This window comes from Trachinotus anak, unplaced genomic scaffold (assembly GCF_046630095.1).
Source record: "Trachinotus anak isolate AG129_WGS33_773 ecotype Australia unplaced genomic scaffold, CSIRO_AGI_Tana_v1 ptg000032l, whole genome shotgun sequence".
Lineage (NCBI taxonomy): Eukaryota > Metazoa > Chordata > Actinopteri > Carangiformes > Carangidae > Trachinotus > Trachinotus anak.
Window position 1 is genome coordinate 26271241 of NW_027273883.1, and position 18293 is coordinate 26289533.

Below are 18293 nucleotides of genomic sequence, written 5' to 3' on the forward strand. Positions count from 1 at the left end.
TCACATAACAACAACCTTTCAATTTACCGTAGTAGTAACTGTTAACTAGTAAGTAGTAACCAGTAACTATATATGAAGTAAAGTATGAGTGTCTGCATTGTCCTCAGTTCAGAAAACACAAACACAATCTGAACAGAGGGAGACACACTGTGGTTGGTGGTTGATCAACACAGTAGTTCACAGTGTAACAGCTGTTTGTCTGCTGATGCTCTGTGAGGAGGAGGAGGAGCTACAGGTGGACTGTTGTTCGGTCCTGACATGTGTGTTGTTGGTCTCTCTCAGAGTAACAGCAGAGGTGAAGCACAACCACACAGGAAGCATTGTGTGTAAGGCCCAGGGGGAGTGGAACGGCGTCCTGGAGTTCACCTACAACAACGGAGACAACAAGGTGATCGACACGTCCAAGCTGCCAGTCGTCAAGAAGAAGATCCGGCCCCTGGAGAAGCAGGGCCCGTACGAGTCACAGTGAGTGCGTTAAAGTCAGTCACAAACAAGAAGAGAGGAGTTTAAAACTGAAAGGTGTTAGTGTGGGCGGAGCCTGGGACAGAATGAAACACATTCACAGACTGAAGCATCTCAGTAACAGCAGTTCCAGCTGATCAGCTGTGCCACTGTTAATCAGCCTGACAGAGAACATGTTCCTCTGTGTTAATGATGTTGATCTGTGGCATGAACTGCACAGGGCAGGTGTGAACTGGCTGTTTTGCTGGTGTAACAGAGCCCTGTGTGTGTGGAATCTGTTTCCATGAACAATACACTGAACCAGTGACAGTGATACAATGTGAACACACAGCACCACAAATGTGCCTGTTTCAGGTCAGTTTTAGGACCCAAAACCAGAGACAGAGACTCTGAGGTTCCTGAGATCCAGGTTTATTGAAGACTTGGAGGGGTGAGAGTTCAGGAGGCTGAGCCAGGGTAGATGATGGAGCAGGAGGTGGAGCAGGAGGTGGAGCAGGAGATTGAGCAGGAGATGCAGGGTGTGGACGATCCTTGTCTTACATGTTTTCTTGGATTAATCTGATTCTGAACTCACACAGTCCAGACCATCAGTCAGTTCTTCGCATCCTTCATGTAAGAAAAGAAAAAAATGAAATCCACATTAAAACAAACCTCTTATGTCTGACTGCAGATCCTCTGCAGTTTTTTCTTTATGAGTACATATCTGTGTGAATGTTTAAACACCTGTGTGCTTGGTTAAGACTGTAGATGGATGAACATGGAAACAACTAATTAATAATAAATAAACCAGCAGCTATTAAAGGTTTTAAAAGGACAAACCCAACAGATCACAAGTTATTAAACCAGTGAAAACAGCTGTTGCCTATAATAATCCTGATGACCTCATAGTGACGTCATACAGATCAGATGATCTGTGCTGATCTGAATCCATCCAACAATAACACGACTGCTCCAAATACATCGTCCTGAATGTGTGATGTGAGAGGTGTTCACATAAAAGTCAAACTGTCACTGGGTGATGATGTAATGATGCTGCGACCCAGGTGTGATAATGACAGTCGTTGTTGTCGTTGTGTGTTTCCTGTGTCCAGGCGTCTGTGGCAGCATGTTACAGCATCTCTGAAGTCAGGGAACATGGACGCAGCCACAGAGCACAAACACTGTCTGGAGGAGAGGCAGCGCAGCGAAGGCAAACAGAGAGCAGCCGCAAGAGTCCCCTGGAAACCCAGATATTTCATCAAAGAGGTGAGGAGGAGGAGCACAACCCAGTGACATCACGGCCTCAGTGACAGTAACAGATTTAGATCAGACTGTGCTTCAGTTCAGTATTGACTACAAGACGTTAATGTCTTTGAGGCTTCTCATCTCTACAGAGCTGCAGGGATGATATGTTTTTCTGTAGGCCAGCCCTGAAGTCATCATCACCACGGTTCCCTCCACAAACAGCCAATAGGATTTCTCCATTGTCTTTTGGATAATTACAGAAAATCAGCAACAGTTTCTGATCCTGACAGGTTTTGTTCAGCAGGATAATCTTCTCTAATGACACCACTTTATGACGTTTGAAGCCTAAATACAATCAGCAGCAGTAAAAAGCTCATGTTAGGCTATAAACTAACTACACCACAGTCACATGACTTCTCCGTCACCACCACTAAACTTCAACCTGTAGTTTGATTTAGCTCTGAGCTCTTCTACAAGTCAGTAACAGTTTGTAAGAGCACGACTAACATAACATCTCCATTTAACACTCTGTTGTCCCATGAAAAAAGTCTGCAGAGTAGAGGGTCTATTAAGGTCAACCAGGACTGGACTCCTCCCACAGGAGGACACTCATCAGGAGTGTGAAGTTGGGGGACACCTGAACTCGGCCTGTTGGTCAAAATATGAAACATGTTGTGTTACTCTGATATCTCACAGAATAAACTGATGAACCAAAATATTTGGATCTCTCTCAGCTGTGAAATTTCTTGCTTTGAGATGATGCAGATCATGTATGACTTATATTCTGTGTGTGTGTGTGTGTGTGTGTGTGTGTGTGTGTGTGTGTGAGTAGGGTGAAGGCTGGGTGTACCACAACCCTCTGTGGAAAGCTCAATGACCAGGAGCCCTGGAAGCAGCTGTCCACTCGCAGACAACAGTGGGATGATCAGGAGAGACATGGCTGAGAGACATGAGGGGAGAGAGTGAGAGAGAGAGACTGTCTGTATCAGAAGAAGAGGTGCACAAGACTTCCAGTGGAAAATAGACACACTAACAGTTCTGTCCAATCAGAGAGCTGTTTGTTGAGCAGTGGACAGATGTCTTTGAGATTACAGTAGATCACAGTATTCACACACACGGTGGGACGGTGTAAACAGAGACTGCCTTTCTCACTCTTCAGTTGTTTGCACAAGTTTTACAACAGATCTGCACAATTCACTGTACAATAGATACAATGAGCCACAACATTGTGAACACTCACAGGTGATGTGATCATCTCTGGTATAGATCAGTCAGTGTGTGAACAGCTGATTCTCATAGTCAACATGTTGAGTGTCACACTCAGAGCACAGACATCCATCATGTTCAGGTCACTCTCATGTGATGAACCGTGTCTGGAGAACAGGTTCAGCTGGGCTCAGTAAAACAGCTGAAGTTTGAAACTGGTTTCAGCTTTAAAGGGTCAGGTCACTCACATCACTGTTGGTTTGTATGTGTCCAGATTATCAGACATGTGCCTCTGAAATGTCTGAGGTGACTTCATGTTTCTCTGCTGACAGCACTGTATTGTATTGTAATGATATTTAAAATGGCAGAACCATCTGTCTCCACAGAACACACAGTGAGTAGTTCTCCTGGGATTGCTTACCATCACTATAATCATCACTATTATCATCACTATTGCCATCACAGTTACCATCATGGCTACTATCATGGCTACCATCACAGTTACCATCACAGTTACCATCATAGCTACCATCATGGCCACCATCATGGCCACCATCATGGCTACCATCACGGCTACCATCACAGTTACCATCATTGTTACCATCATGGCTACCATCATAGTTACCATCACAGTTACCATCACAGTTACCATCATTGTTACCATCACAGTTACCATCATTTTTACCATCATGGCCACCATCACAGTTACAATCACAGTTACCATCACTGTTACCATCACAGTTACCATCATAGCTACCATCACAGTTACCATCTTAGTTACCATCATGGCTACCATCACAGTTACCATCATTGTTACCATCATGGCCACCATCATAGTTACCATCATGGCTACCATCACAGTTACCATCATTGTTACCATCATGGCCACCATCACAGTTACCATCATGGGTACAATCATTGTTACCATCATGACTACCATCATAGTTACCATCATGGCTACCATCTTGGTTGCCATCACCTTTAACATCATAGTTACCATCATTTTTACCATCATCATTAACTGTAAGTGGGAAACTCTGTCTATTTAATTGTATTTACTGTATTTATTGGAGCTTTTAATTCAAACATGGTTCCAATCATTATCAGTCTATTCCAATCATTATCTGATATAATGATCCTCCCAGTTTCACTGCTAACAGAAACAGTGTTAGCTTTGCTAGCAGTAGCAGCACTAGACTTCAGGTCTCCCTGTTCATTCAGCCTGTTACATTAATTCCTTTAGTCATAGATAAGTGATTAAACAAATTTATGTCCATTCATATTTAAATTTATATTCTGGACACAGCTCCATCTTTGTGTTTCAGGTTTGATTTGGTCGACTGAGATTCTCTGTTCTCAGTCTGTGCTAGAAGAAATCTTATTACTGAAGTCATTTTAAAGAATCCATCAGTCAGGGTCACACTGGAGTCAGACTCTGTCTCTGTGCCTGCTTTTTCTACTTTAGTTCATATTCACTGGGAAGTTTTCAAGAGGGAGGTGTTGCAGTGTCATCATGTAGTTTAGACCAGACACAGCCAAACACCTTGTGCTCCATCAGACCATATACCCAACAAACCTATGCAACACTCGACTGTAGACAGTAGTGCCCGGGGAAGGGGGGGGGGGGGGGGGGGGTCTGGGACTGGGAGTTAGAAGCTCTGTATTTGTGTAAAATAAATATCTCTTATCAAACCTGTTGGATCATTTGGTTCTTAGTTATCTTACCACGTGGTGATGAAGGTGGGGGGCATTATAACACAGAGAGAGGTGAAAGAACTGATCACATCCTTTAACTTTTTTAGCATTATATAGTCATATTATTGTTACTGACCAGTGGACAAACTGTGTTTGACCAGTTAAAGCTAAATTTAATCAATAATCAATAAGAATGATACTGAAGTGGAGGTGATACGTCTCCGTACCTCTCAGACCCAGTAACTGCCCTCTCTTGTGGTGGCAGCAGGGTTTGTCTCTGCAGGTTTGACCGCAGCTGTTGTATCTATAGTTTCTGTCATTGTCGTGGGTGTTACAGTGTCCTGTTGACAGACTGGTGCTCACACACAGAGAGAGGAGCACCTCCTTTACTGTATGTTTTCACATTGAGGATAATCCAGGGATCTTTAACTGCTGACCAGCTATAACTATCTACAGATACAGTGGTTGTTCAGCTCTGCTTTGCCACTTTGTATCATCACAAATCACCACAAGCCACTGAAATACTGTTATACACTGTTAGAAATTTTTTTTTAAAAACCCAATACAAATAGTACAATAATAACAGGAGCTGAGTAAATGCTATAATGAATCTCATAAATTAGTAATGAGGAAACGAGGACCTATCATGGTCATTTATAGTGTTCATCATTTTCTTCTTGGTGTCTGCTAAAACAGATTAACAGGTTTCAATGTTCCAAAAGGCATTATTTTTCTTCTTCTGTACATCTACTACTGAACTCTACAGGCTGGAGTGGAGCAGGAAACAACCGTAGCAACTTTCAGAGGGAGGGAAGAAGCAGAAATGACGAGAGAGTTACTGCAAATCAAGTAGCTGGACAGTCTGCAACAGACTTCACATGAAATATTCATAACCTGGACTTCAATGAAAACCATTTGATTATATTTTATCTGTGGACTCTTCTGGACTGAAAGAATATAAACAATGGAGGAACAGACAGACAGTCAGTACCAGAGTCGGCAGTCAACACCTTCACCGTCCTGCTGGTTCATGATGCTGCTGAATCTGAATGAATGAGACTTGAGTGCTCATAGTAACTGAGAAATGAACTCAGAGGTTAAATTGTAGGTAATCTGTATGAGCTAACGATGTGTAGCATGTTAATACTGACAAACATTGAATCATTTATATCTTTGCTATGCTGCTTCTTATTAACGTGATTGGATCACTGGTGACCTGATGACTTGCAGGGGGGTGTCCAGCTTGCAGGTTGGCAGCACCAAGAAACATGTTGACGTCAATAGGTCCAGGAGGTAAGGTCTGGACCCCCAACCAGGCGTTTCATACAAATGAGAAAACTGGGTTTTGCCCTGACAGAGTTTCTGTCTTTGGTGGAAACTCTGAGCCTGTAGAACATTTACATGAACAAAAAGTTAAACAAACTATAAGAGATCGGAAACTCAGAGAAGAATAATAGGTCCTCTTTAAAGACAGGGTAAAAAAAATTAAGATAAAAGATAAAATACTGTAAGAGATGAGATGTAAAAAACCAAAGGCCTATAAAACCAAGGCCCACAGGACTAAATGACTACAGACCCATTGCCCTGACCTCTGTGGTCATGAAATCATTTGAGCGCCTTATCCTGTTCCATCTCAAATCCATCACTGACCCACTCCTGGACCCCCTGCAGTTCGCCTACAGAGCCAACAGGTCTGTAGACGACGCCGTCAACATGGCTCTCCACTTCATCCTCCAGCACCTGGACTCCTCAGGGACCTATGCCAGGATCCTGTTTGTGGACTTCAGCTCTGCCTTCAACACCATCATCCCGGCTCTGCTGCAGGACAAGCTCTCCCAGCTGAGAGTGCCTGACTCCACCTGCAGGTGGATCACCGACTTCCTGTCTGACAGGAGGCAGCACGTGAAGCTAGGAAAGCACGTGTCTGACTCCCAGACCATCAGCACTGGATCCCCGCAAGGCTGCGTTCTTTCTCCTCTGCTCTTCTCCCTGTACACCAACACCTGCACCTCCAGCCATCAGTCTGTCAAGCTCCTGAAGTTTGCAGACGACACCACTCTCATTGGACTCATCTCTGATGGCGATGAGTCTGCCTACAGGTGGGAGACTGACCGTCTGGTGACCTGGTGCAGGCAGAACAACCTAGAGCTAAACGCTCTGAAGACAGTGGAAATGATAGTGGACTTCAGGAAGAGCCCAGCCCCACCCACCCCCATCACCCTGTGTGACTCCCCCGTGGCTACCGTGGAGCATTTCCGCTTCTTGGGAACCACCATCACACAGGATCTCAAATGGGAGCTAAACATCAGCTCCCTCATCAAAAAAGCTCAGCAGAGGATGTATTTCCTGAGGCAATTGAAGAAGTTCAACCTGCCAAGGACTATGATGGTGAACTTCTACACCTCCATCATTGAGTCCATCCTCACCTCCTCCATCACCATCTGGTACGCTGCTGCCACGGAGAGGGACAATAACAGACTGCAGCGTATCATCCACTCTGCTGAGAAGGTGATTGGCTGCAATCTTCCGTCCCTCCAGGACCTGTACGCCTCAAGGACTCTGAGGCGTGCAGGGAAGATTGTAGCTGACTCCTCCCACCCTGGACACAAACTCTTTGAGACACTCCCCTCTGGCAGGAGGCTGCGGTCCTTCAGGACCAAAACCTCTCGCCACAAAAATAGCTTCTTCCCATCTGCTATTAGCCTCATCAACAAGGCTGGAGAGCCCCACTGTTGCTGATCAATTGCACCAATCACCAGAAAAAATTCCTTGTATGTGAAAACATACTTGGCAATAAAACTGATTCTGATTCTGATTCTGATTCTGATTCTGATGTATTGGAGGGACTAAAACCAGAAATGAAATATAGAGAATTGAAAGGAAAACAAAGATAAAAGATAAAATAATAAAATACTAAAACAGAGGAGATTATATTTCTATCCCAAAGTGTAAAGTTCATCTGCCTCCAAATTGTATTTGAATAAATGTATTTATTTACTTTTCATCACTGAACTGAACAAGTGTAAGATCTGATCTGAAGACGGGGCTCTGACAGGACAGTGTGACTAGTGTCAGGTATGTAAAAGATGGTGAAGACAGCATGACAGTGTGGCACCGTCACCTCTGAGGACACAGACACAGAACAGGATACAGCCTGTGTGAGGAAACATCACTGTGTACCTGCTGCCACCTGCTGAGCAAAATGAAATAGCACCATCACAATCTGAGACTGACCTGTCTCATCAGGACTTTGTACACAGAGTAAATTAAAAATAACTTTTTAAACACTGACAGGAGGCAGCTGCTTAATGAGTGACCAAACAATGACTCATTTATAAATCATCTGGGACAGCAGAGGAACACTGTGATGAAGGTCATTCACTCACCTTTAGTAATGAAAATAACGTGTTTGTCTGTTGCTGAAGTTAAATACTTGTCATCATTATTGCTAACAATCTGATCCTGATCCAGGGTCAGCAGGATGAGGATAGGAAGATGGGAGGTCAGTTTTTTAGGAACACCAGCTAAAAGTCTAAAAGATACAACAGTCCTGCAGTAAATCCTCCTTCATGAAGGTTACAATAGTAATCAATTATTTTATTTAATCATAATTTAACAGTCTGTGATGAAGCTGTTTCACAAGGACGTAGTCTGAGCTGCTGTTGAACTTTGTCACATTATACATACAGATACAGATGTGTCTGTTATTTAGTCTACACTCACAGATTTGAATGGGGTGGACAAAATAATAGGAACATTATAATGCAGATTAGTTCAGCAACACCACAGACTACATCTACACAGTTGAACCAACACCTCTCTAACATAGCTGAAGGACTGTTGTGTCAGACTGTGTCAGACTGCATTAGAGTCAGGTGCCCCCCCATATATATATATATATGGGGGGGCACCTGACTCTCTCTCTCTCTCTATATATATATATATATATATATATATATCAGGTTATATGTTGTTATTTCTAGTGAGGCACCTTTTCGGTCAGCCCAGGTTGCACTGTAGGGTCCTAGTGAGCGTACGGGAGTTACTATGGTAACCAGCCGCGGCGCGGGTTCTTCTCCCCGGTCAACAGAGGCTGTGTTGGTGCAGAGTGTAAGACATTAACAGCCCATATCACAGTATATTTTCTGAGCTGGTTTCTGCTCAGTGTTACTTTGACTCACTCACTGTTGAGCTAATGCTAGCCAACTAGCCGTGTTATATGGCATGTGTGTGTATGTGGAATGCTAACTAAGCTATTCTATTAGCCTTTAATGTTTACATAGCTTTTACAGGGTGTTGCTGTAGTATTAAAGCCTGGTGTGTTAATGTGTTTCAATCTGTTACAGTTTATTTGTGTATTTTATTCTGTCAGTGCAGAAAACTAATTTCAGTTATTTCAGTCACTGGATCCTTCATCTTCCATGTTTGAGAGCAGCAGAGAGTTGGTATTTTTAAAAGCAAAATCAAGTGTTGTGAAGTAGTGAACGATAGATAGATAGATTGTTTTTCGACTGTGATTGAACCTCCTTTGACCGCGTCTCTTCCATCCTCACCACTGTGGAGTCATAATGCATTTGTCAGGATGTCACCTCCACACACTGGATCTTTGTGTAGTTCATGGGCAAAAGCTAATCACCGTCATACTGAAGCAATTATTTTATACAAAACTAAAGCTGACCTTCCAGCACATAGTTGGTGTATGTATGATCTGTGAACAAGTAGACACTTTTAGCTATAAACTCAATTTAGAGGCATTTTTTTGCTGGCATGTTACTTTGTTTCTATTACATTTGTTATAATTTCAGATCATATGCACTGTCAATTTCATCTCTTTTTTTTAAACATTTTCTTCTAAGTAAGTTTTTTTGTCTATTTATGTATACATTTTGGGCTGTTTATGTCCTTTTGGTCTATTTTTCTGGATTACTCTACTTTCCATTTCAGTTGTTACTAACTTTTTAAAATATCTTCGCTTTTTCTTATTTTATCTTGATGGATTGGATTTTGATATGCTATCTTGTATTTCGTGTTTTACTCACTTCAATACAACTCTTCTCTTTTAGAGTTTTATTCTTTTATCGTTCTTTTATCACTCTAGCTTTATCTTTGTTTTCCAGTCTTCTTTGTTTCCTCATTGCAACTTTATGAGATTCATGATAGCGTTTCCTCAGTTCTGTTATTATTGTTTTATTTGTATTGTTTTATTGTGTGTGTGTGTGTGTGTGTGTGTGTGTGGAGGGGGCGTGTTTTTCATGGTATGAAAGGTGATACACAAATAAAGTCTGATATGTTGGATACCATGCTGATGATCTATGCTGCTGTCAGTCCTCTGTGTCTGCAGCTGCTGTGGTGGATAACGTGGTCCCAGCGTTACTCATCACAAACTCTCATCTTTGATACTTAGTGTGTCTGTAATGCAACTGAAACAAACTGCTGTGCAGACTGGGGTCACTGCCCTTCTCTGACAAATATTTTTTGTGTTGGATGATAACAACTGTCTTTGATTGGTGTGTGAGATGATGTGTTATTAATGAGTCATTTAATTTGTGTGCGAGAAGCAGCAGGTGTGTTAATATTTGATTGTGGTATCAGATGTTGGCAAGAGTTGGCATGTAATGGGAGACAGCTCATGGCTCAGTGGAGCATAAACAGTTTATTATTAATCTATTATATGATCAGACTTTGTCACTAGACGACTGACAGAGCCAGAATAATCAACAGAGTATCAATAAATCACCACATTAGATAAGACGACAATTGATCAGTAGCTGAGTCAAGACGCACATGACTTATTTGTGTGGAGCCCAAACAGAGAGAAACCATAAAGTTCTGGTTCACACACAGCAGATTTGGTTTTCTGCAGGAGGTGCTACAGTGTAAAGTACAACACACACCAGCAGCGTCAGTCTGTAGAACACACCACACACACAAGACGTTGCCAGGGTGCAGTAGCTGGAATGTGCTGTTCTATAGAGCAAATGTTATGAAATTACAACAACCACAGCAAAAACACACGGAGTGTAACACAAAGCATCGGCCATCACTGAACTGACAAAGTCTGGATTGTGTCGTGTTGGTGCTAGATTTTTTTTATTTTGGATTTAAGCTGATCATTTTCTGTAAACACAGTGATTCATGTTGGTGCTTGTTGGTGATGTGTTAGTTTTTATTGTGATGGGAATAAAATACAGGTTTGTTGTTCTCTGTTTACTAATATGTCAAAAATATGACTCATAGGTCACAGCCATCTGTGTCATGTAGTTGTATGATTTTCATTATTTCCTAATGATATACACGTCAGTAAGGCAGGTTAATGAGGGGGTACTAACATGGTAGTTACACAGGTAACACAGTAGTCTGTAATCAGTCTTATAGTTGTATCAGGTCTTCATTTCTGATCAGGCAAAACTCTTGAGTCAAAAGCTCTCACTTAAAACATTGCAAAAATTATTATTATTGCTTACAGTAATTACGATATATTAGGGTCATATTCTGGGCTAATATCAGTGTAATACATTCACTATTACAGTAAAACAACAGCTGAAAACAGTTGATTTCTCATGTGGAAATTCAGGTAGTTTCAGTTTAATAAACATGAACCAAAGCTAAAACATCTGTAACCTCTAAATATAAAATGAGCCCATTATCCAAGTTATTACTTAGATTTTCTGCTGAGATGTTCTTCCCAGTGTAACCACTGGTTATTATGTGATGCCAGTAAAATAGTAATGCACTCATGTCGCTTTAAAAGCAATTTAATTTAAATAAAAGACATGATATACTTAATGTACCTGAGGGAACATTTTTTTGGAGCAGCAGCATGATTCAAACAGTCAGAACCTCATGAACAACACAAACTGATAAAAACAGAGTAGAGATTGTTCGGTAGACACAAATTAAAACAAAGATAAAACCTGCATAAAATAGCACATCCTGTAAGATAGCATGTATTTTAATGTATTATGAAGCAGATGCTCTTGTGTTTGTTTAATGTTCAAATAGTCTGCACCTATCCTCAGTGACTGAGTGAACAAAAGGTCAATACAGACACAGCTTGAGTCCTGAAGTTAGCATTTGGTCGCCTGAGTGTTGGACTTCTCCCACTGGCTGTTACGCTTTCAAAATGATTTGGTGCAAACATTTCCTGTAATATTATCAGGAGGCATTTACAGAGAACACACAACAGATTGGACTGTTTCCTCCAACAGTTAACGGGGCCTTTATTACATGCAGAAGGTAACAGTGGCTGTGGCTTTCTAACTGCCTCTGTTTGATATGTAGAATTGGTCATAGTTGTATTTCTGTTCCATTTGCCCTGTTACTGCATCATACATGAATAATAAGTAATGGAGGCATGGAATTGGAGTGAGGCAGTGAATTGGAGGTGTGGCTCAGTGAATTGGAGGCGTGGCTCTGCTTCCTGGCAGCTCCCATGTGACTGTCCGGGAAAAGAGGTGAAGCCCAGAGGCCACAGTTCATGGTCCAGCTGTTTACTGGATTTGAACTTGACCAATAAAGTGTGAATTTATATCTATGATTTTACCTCTGGTATCTCAGAGTGACATCCAATCAGGAGGAGTGTTCAGTAATGTGTATTTTGTGCATCAGGTCTTCTACAGCCTGTTAGAGTAAAATATAACTCTGTGTGTGTGTCTGTGTGATTCTGTGTGTGTGTGCTCTATGTGTGCTGTTGGCTCAACACATGAGGCAGACTGTGTATTGTGAGTGTGAATGGGCTCAGTGGCAGAGCGGGGGATTAACATGAGAATGGTGTGTGAGTGCTGGAAGGCCAGGACTGGTGCTCTCTCTCACCTCCACCCTCTGCTCCTCCTAACACTCAGCTGTGGGTCAGCTCCGCTCTCCACCTCTGTCATCTCTGCCTCTTCATCCTCAGTCTCCCTCGCTCTCATCTTCCTCCTGCCAAAACCTGGTGACAACATGGAGAATAACCACACCTTCCTGTACTTTGCATATGGCAGCAACCTCCTGAAGGAGCGGCTCCAGCTCAAGAACCCGTCTGCAACAGTTCACTGTGTGGCCAGGCTCAAGGTACTGTCTGATATTAGAGGTCTCGAAGTCCTGTTCTCAGCTGTACGCACTCATAAGTTATTTCTTTCTCTCGTTTTCAGGACTATAAACTGGTGTTTGGGAACCATAAAGGTCTGGCCAGTGACCGGTGGCATGGAGGTGTGGCGACCATAGAGCACAGTCCAGGTGATGAGGTGTGGGGGGTGGTCTGGAGGATGAACATGTCTGACCTGGAGTCTCTAGACAGGTAAAGGTTTCATTAATAAGCTCTCCTGGATTTCCCCAGTGTTTTCCTCTGAAATTGACATGTACTGTGTGTGTTTCTGTGTGTGTGTGTGTGTGTGTGTGTGTGTGTGTGTGGGTGTGGGCGTACACTCAGTCAGGAGAATGTGACATTAGGTGCTTACAGTCCTGTGGAGCTCTCAGTGAAGACAAAAGGCCAGGAGCTGCACTGTCGCACCTACATCATGAACAGCTGTGTGTACGCCCCGCCGTCGCCTCAGTACCTGCAGGTAAGACTGATCTCACTGCGTCTTGTGATGTCACATGTGATGCTGCAGGAGTGAGTCAAACAGACTCTTCAGTCTAGACAGTCGTCTTGTCCAGGGGGTTTAAGTCTGATGTTGTTCTACACCATCAGACATCAGTGTGTCAGTAGAGTCTGACCTCCACTTCCTGTCAGAAACCCACTGCTTCTACTGATGGAGATCTTTAGGCTGAAAATAAGATACAGGCATCTCCTCAAACAGCTGGATACAGCTGAGCTTAATGTCATCTGTATACAAGGTGATTGTCAGATTATCAGCAGAATATAATTACATTAATAACATGAATCATCGCTGGTGCATCAATGTGTGACATCTACTGTTGTAGCTGCTCAGGCAGGAGACAGTTCACCTACATTGTCTCCACAGTGGTCTGAGGGGGTCTGACAATCTGATAATTCAGCTCCTCTGTTTGTGGCAGCAGGATGGTGTGTGTGTGTGTTCTTGTGTGTTTGTGTGTTTGTGTGTCTGTCACCCAGTGTAACAGTGTGACTGACTGATGTGTGTTATTAGTTTTTAGAAACAGTGGAGGTCTGTGGCTCAGAGGAGTCAGACATAGCAGGCTGTGATTCACACACTTCTTCTTCTTCTTCACTGGTTTTGGTCTTTTCATGGAATTTGTTAACAATTAGTGTCCAGTTTATTAGGAACATTTATCTGAAACTAATACAGTCTAAATCCTCCTCTTTGACGGTTACAGAGCTCAGTTTGTGTTGAAGCTGTTTTAGAGGAGTCGGTGCAACATTTTGGACCCAGACAGATTAACTGTTAATCAGTGAGAGTGGGCTAAACAACAGTACAATACAACACAGTTCAACAGCAGCACAGACTGCAGCCTCTTCACCAGCCTCTTGAACCAACACCTGTGAAACAGCTGCAACACAAAGTGAACATCACATGAAGGAGGATTTAGGAGGTGTACCTAATAAAAGAGACTAATCTTTTACCAGACTAATCCTACAATCATTTCCGTGATTAACAGTGTGGAGAAGTGAGTGTGTATACTGGAGAGGCTCCAATTAATGGAGTTATATTTATGTCAGTCATTTATATTTAAATGAATGGATCAGTGTCGTCTTGTTCAGCTGAATGAAGTTCTCTGTATGATGGTGGATTATTTATGTCGACATTTAAGAGTTACACTCATGCATAACTTCAGACATATCTGCTGATTAGCTTGTGTCCAAGCAACCTTGTTTTTTAAAAAGTTAAAGTAGCATCGTTGAAGACCTTCATTTCGTTATTTGTGGCCACACCTGTGGCCACTCATAGTAAATGCAGGTTTATTTTTGAACCACACTTGTGTTTTCCATCATCAGTTCTGACGGATGTCACTGACTCTAAAGGAGCTGCATGAAGTTTAGCCACTGCTACATTTTAGCATTAACCACTGTTTACTTACTATTTATAATATGCCCGCTGACTACAGTGACCTGGTATCAGAAAGTCATGAGACAGGCTGACTGGGCCTGAGCTAGCTGGTTAGCATGCTAATTTCAGTACTACAAAAGAAGTGATAGAACTAGACGCAAAACAAGAGGGTTGTTTTCCACCTCCGGAGACAGATGTTGGGGAGTAAAGAATGAAGTTTGATGCTGAACTGACCATGTTTCCTCCAGACAGGGAAGGAAACAGCTGTTAATGCTAACGTTAGTTATGTAGCATTAAAAAAAACTTACATATAGTGCCTTTAGCTGTGTCTCAGTTCAGGGGTCACATCCTTTGACAGGCGCAGTCTACAAAGGTGTAGCCCTTCGTAGCTGTCGTAGACCAAAGGCCGAACTGAAAGGAGACGGTCTCATCTACAGAGGATTTTTCCCTTTGCATCACCAGCTGTTCCCACCGTTACTGTCACAAAGTGCCACTCCTGTAACCTAGCAACCTTGACAACACGTAACTTTTCTTCACAGTACCTTGGAAATGAGACAGTGTAGTCTCCACTGTGACACAGTCAGTCTTCAGACTCTGAAGCGACAGTGTCAGGGACTCATGCTCCACACACCCAGTTCATAAAACTGTAAAATTCAAGCACTTGTGTATAATTTGATCAGTGGGTCACAGGCTCAGTCACTGTGGTGTAACCTCATTCAGAGATAGACAGTAACTAAAATACGCTTGAAAGAAAATCTTAACCAAATATTGGTTCCAAAAACCAGTTAGTAATACAAAGGCATCATTTTGAGGAGGTAGTTTATCAAACTATGTACTGAGCAGGACAAGTTACTCTTTCATTTAACAGTTGAGAAATTAACCTTACACTATATACAGTATGTTGTGTAGACAGTGATGCTCTGTACTTCAATTCAGCAGTAGAGACCAGGAACAGCTCACATCTCCATCTGGGCTTCAGGACAGTTTGAGGATGTTTCTCCCCAACATCACTGTTACATTTGAATCTGTTACACTGTCACTGAATTTGAACAGTTTGTTTCTAACCTTTTGATTGTGGAGTTATAACCAGTCACCCATGGGTGACAGTGTAAATGACCTTTATAATGAGCCTCACTCAGTCAGGGTGATGTCAAACATGGAGGTTTAATGTTGTTGTTTTGCATCAGGAGACAAAGACCACAATCATGAATCAGGTCAGAGGCATCATCACCTATTCACTCCCACACATTTCTCTCTGTGAAGCATCTGGAATAGGACCAGTCACCTGACCATGTGATCAGCAGGTCAGAACAGTCAGGACATACCCCCCCCCGCCGTGCTACGATGTACAGACCTGAGAGCAGTGAGCCAGAGTACCAGATTGTTCTTTTGCACATGTTAGAGCTCCAAACATGCCTGAGAGAACGAGGGACGCTGTGACTTTGTCTGCTGTAGTGTACATGCAGGAGCATTGTTCCCTCTGTGTGAGCTGTGTGTGTGTGTGTGTGTGGGGGGGGGGGTCCTGGATCCTGATGCACTGTAGCTCACACTCAGAACAATACAGTCCAGTGCAGTGCAGAAGAGAGCACAATTCATTTATCCTGCTCAGAGCTCAGTGGTCCATGACCTGCACAGAGGGCTGCTGGGTAAACACATGTGATTTGTGTATTAGCAGTCAAAGAGAATGTGGACACTTTGTTTTCTAAATACCAAACTTTCAAAAACTTTCCAAACTTGTGTGTTTTTTTTCCTGAAGATCAAGACCGAGCTCAGAGAATATCTAACCTCACCACTGTGAGTCCTCCTGAAGGTTTCTAACCCAGAGTTTCCTCTTGAGGTGTTTTCACATACAAAGCTGTATAATAGATGGAGCTCCTGATCTACACTGAATTCACAAAGTTTTCAGACCACTTCCATTTTTCCAAAGATTCAACGACGATCAAGAGAAATGCAGGAACTGAACTAAAGTTCAAGGGTCATACAAAAGCGTCTGAATACTTATGTCAATGTGATATTTCAGTTTTTACTTTTTAATAAATTTTAAATTTAGAATTAAGTTTCTAAAATTCTGTTATTATGGAGGACTGAGTTTAGACTGATGAGGGGAAATAATTATTTTGATTTTAGTGTAAGACTGAAAAAAGTGAAGTTGTCTGAAGGCTTTCTGAAGGGGCGGGGCTAACCCTGTTGCTATGGATGACATCGTGTTTCATGAATGACCCTACTCATGAACCCTGAAGTTGTCATCACCTGGTTCCCTCCACAAACAGCCAATAGGATTTCTGCATTGTCTTTTGGATTATTACAGAAAATCAGCATCAGTTTCTGATCCTGACAGGTTTGGTTCAGCAGGATAATCTTCACTAATGACACCACTTTATGACGTTTGAAGCCTAAATACAATCAGCAGCAGTAAAAAGCTCATGTTAGGCTATAAACTAACTACACCACAGTCACATGACTTCTCCGTCACCACCACTAAACTTCAACTTGTAGTTATATTTAGCTCTGAGCTCTTCTACAAAACCTTTCCTCTGACAAAGTCAGTAACAGTTTGTAAGAGCGAGTAGAAACACAACGAGACTGTAAAGGTGGACTGGTGAGGAGATCGGTTTTCATGTTGGACTGATGACGTTTAATGTCCCCGACAACCTCAGTCGTCTCATTTAGACACTTGTTAGCAACCGGCCTTTTTTAATAGATGGAAAAGATTCAAGAATCAGGGCTGAGGAATTTACTGATGGATTTTATGTCCGAGAATAAAACCTGAAAATGTCTTGAGCTGCTGTTAAACACAGACCTGATTTCAGTCATCAACCAAAAACACATTCAAACAACCAGAGACTCAGAACCAGGAAACAGGAAGTGATGACATGTGACTCATCTCTGGATTTAGGACTCAGTCCTGCAGATCTCTGTTGGCTGACAGGTGGCTGTCTGTGTTAGTTAATGACAATTATTCATCAGCTCACAGGAAGAGGAGTAGATAGATAGATAGATTTGATTGACAGACTCTGCTCTTCATCCTGCTGCAGGTGATTGTGATGGGAGCAGAGCAGAACGGTCTGCCCAGGGACTACCAGGAGAAGCTGAGAGCGATCAAGACCAACATGTACGAGGGTCCACTGCCCATGATGGCTGAACTGGAGAGAGCCAGGAGGAGAGCAAATGAGACGGCCAACCATCACTCTGACGCCTGATGATTCAGCAGAGTCCAGGTCCAGGACAGTCAGCCTGACATTGTAGATGAACCAGTTCACCTGAGCTGACCTGAGTCCCAGCAGCCAGGTCTCTGACAGAGCAGAAACACCACTGATGGCTCTGTGTTCTAACCTGACTTACCTGTGCTTATGACAGTCACAGTCACATTCACAGTGTCCAGGTGTGAGATCCACCTGTTGAGTGAACACACATCACCATGAGGATAAACATAGACTGTTACTTTCTTATTGCTTCACCATCGTGCCTTTTATGTTTTTATGGCTGAGATATTTCAAAGCTTACTTCCTGCTCCTATCATTACTTTGACTCCTGGACAGTTCAAATAAAGGATCAACCCAGTGTTTCTGAAGCTTCTCACCTGCAAGTAAAGATACATTATCTCACCCTTACACTCGCTGTTCCATATAACAGAGACAATTATCTGCTCTGTACCAACAACAACATGACTTACCAAAATAATAGCATCATGTTATTTGAATTAGTGTCCATGCATGTTTGTTTTTTTGTTTTAAGCCAAAAACATGAAAAAACATCATAATG

General features: G+C 42.4%; 2 protein-coding genes across 4 annotated transcripts in view; both read left to right on the plus strand.

Moving 5' to 3' along the window:
* LOC139613562 (oxysterol-binding protein-related protein 10-like) overlaps positions 1 to 2645 on the plus strand; it is a 34196-nt gene extending 31551 nt beyond the window's left edge. Inside the window, exons 10-12 of the mRNA XM_071470322.1 lie at positions 283 to 465; positions 1554 to 1707; positions 2519 to 2645. Of these exons, the coding sequence (XP_071326423.1) occupies positions 283 to 465; positions 1554 to 1707; positions 2519 to 2563 (382 nt within the window). The 3' untranslated portion in view covers positions 2564 to 2645. The remainder of the gene's footprint in view (positions 1 to 282; positions 466 to 1553; positions 1708 to 2518) is intronic.
* Positions 2646 to 8627: 5982 nt separating this feature from the next.
* Positions 8628 to 18092, plus strand: ggctb (gamma-glutamylcyclotransferase b). 3 transcript variants are annotated; one of them, XM_071470387.1, is made up of 5 exons: positions 8628 to 8697; positions 12429 to 12636; positions 12717 to 12862; positions 12995 to 13127; positions 17567 to 18092. In XM_071470387.1, the coding sequence occupies exons 2-5, from the start codon at positions 12526 to 12528 to the stop codon at positions 17729 to 17731; spliced, it is 555 nt and encodes a 184-aa protein (XP_071326488.1). In that variant the 5' UTR covers positions 8628 to 8697; positions 12429 to 12525; the 3' UTR covers positions 17732 to 18092. The 3 variants fall into 3 exon arrangements, with proteins under 3 accessions (XP_071326488.1, XP_071326489.1, XP_071326486.1); XM_071470388.1 differs by having other exon boundaries at positions 8631 to 8697; positions 12482 to 12636; XM_071470385.1 differs by having other exon boundaries at positions 8667 to 8697; positions 12299 to 12636.
* Positions 18093 to 18293: the final 201 nt, after the last annotated feature.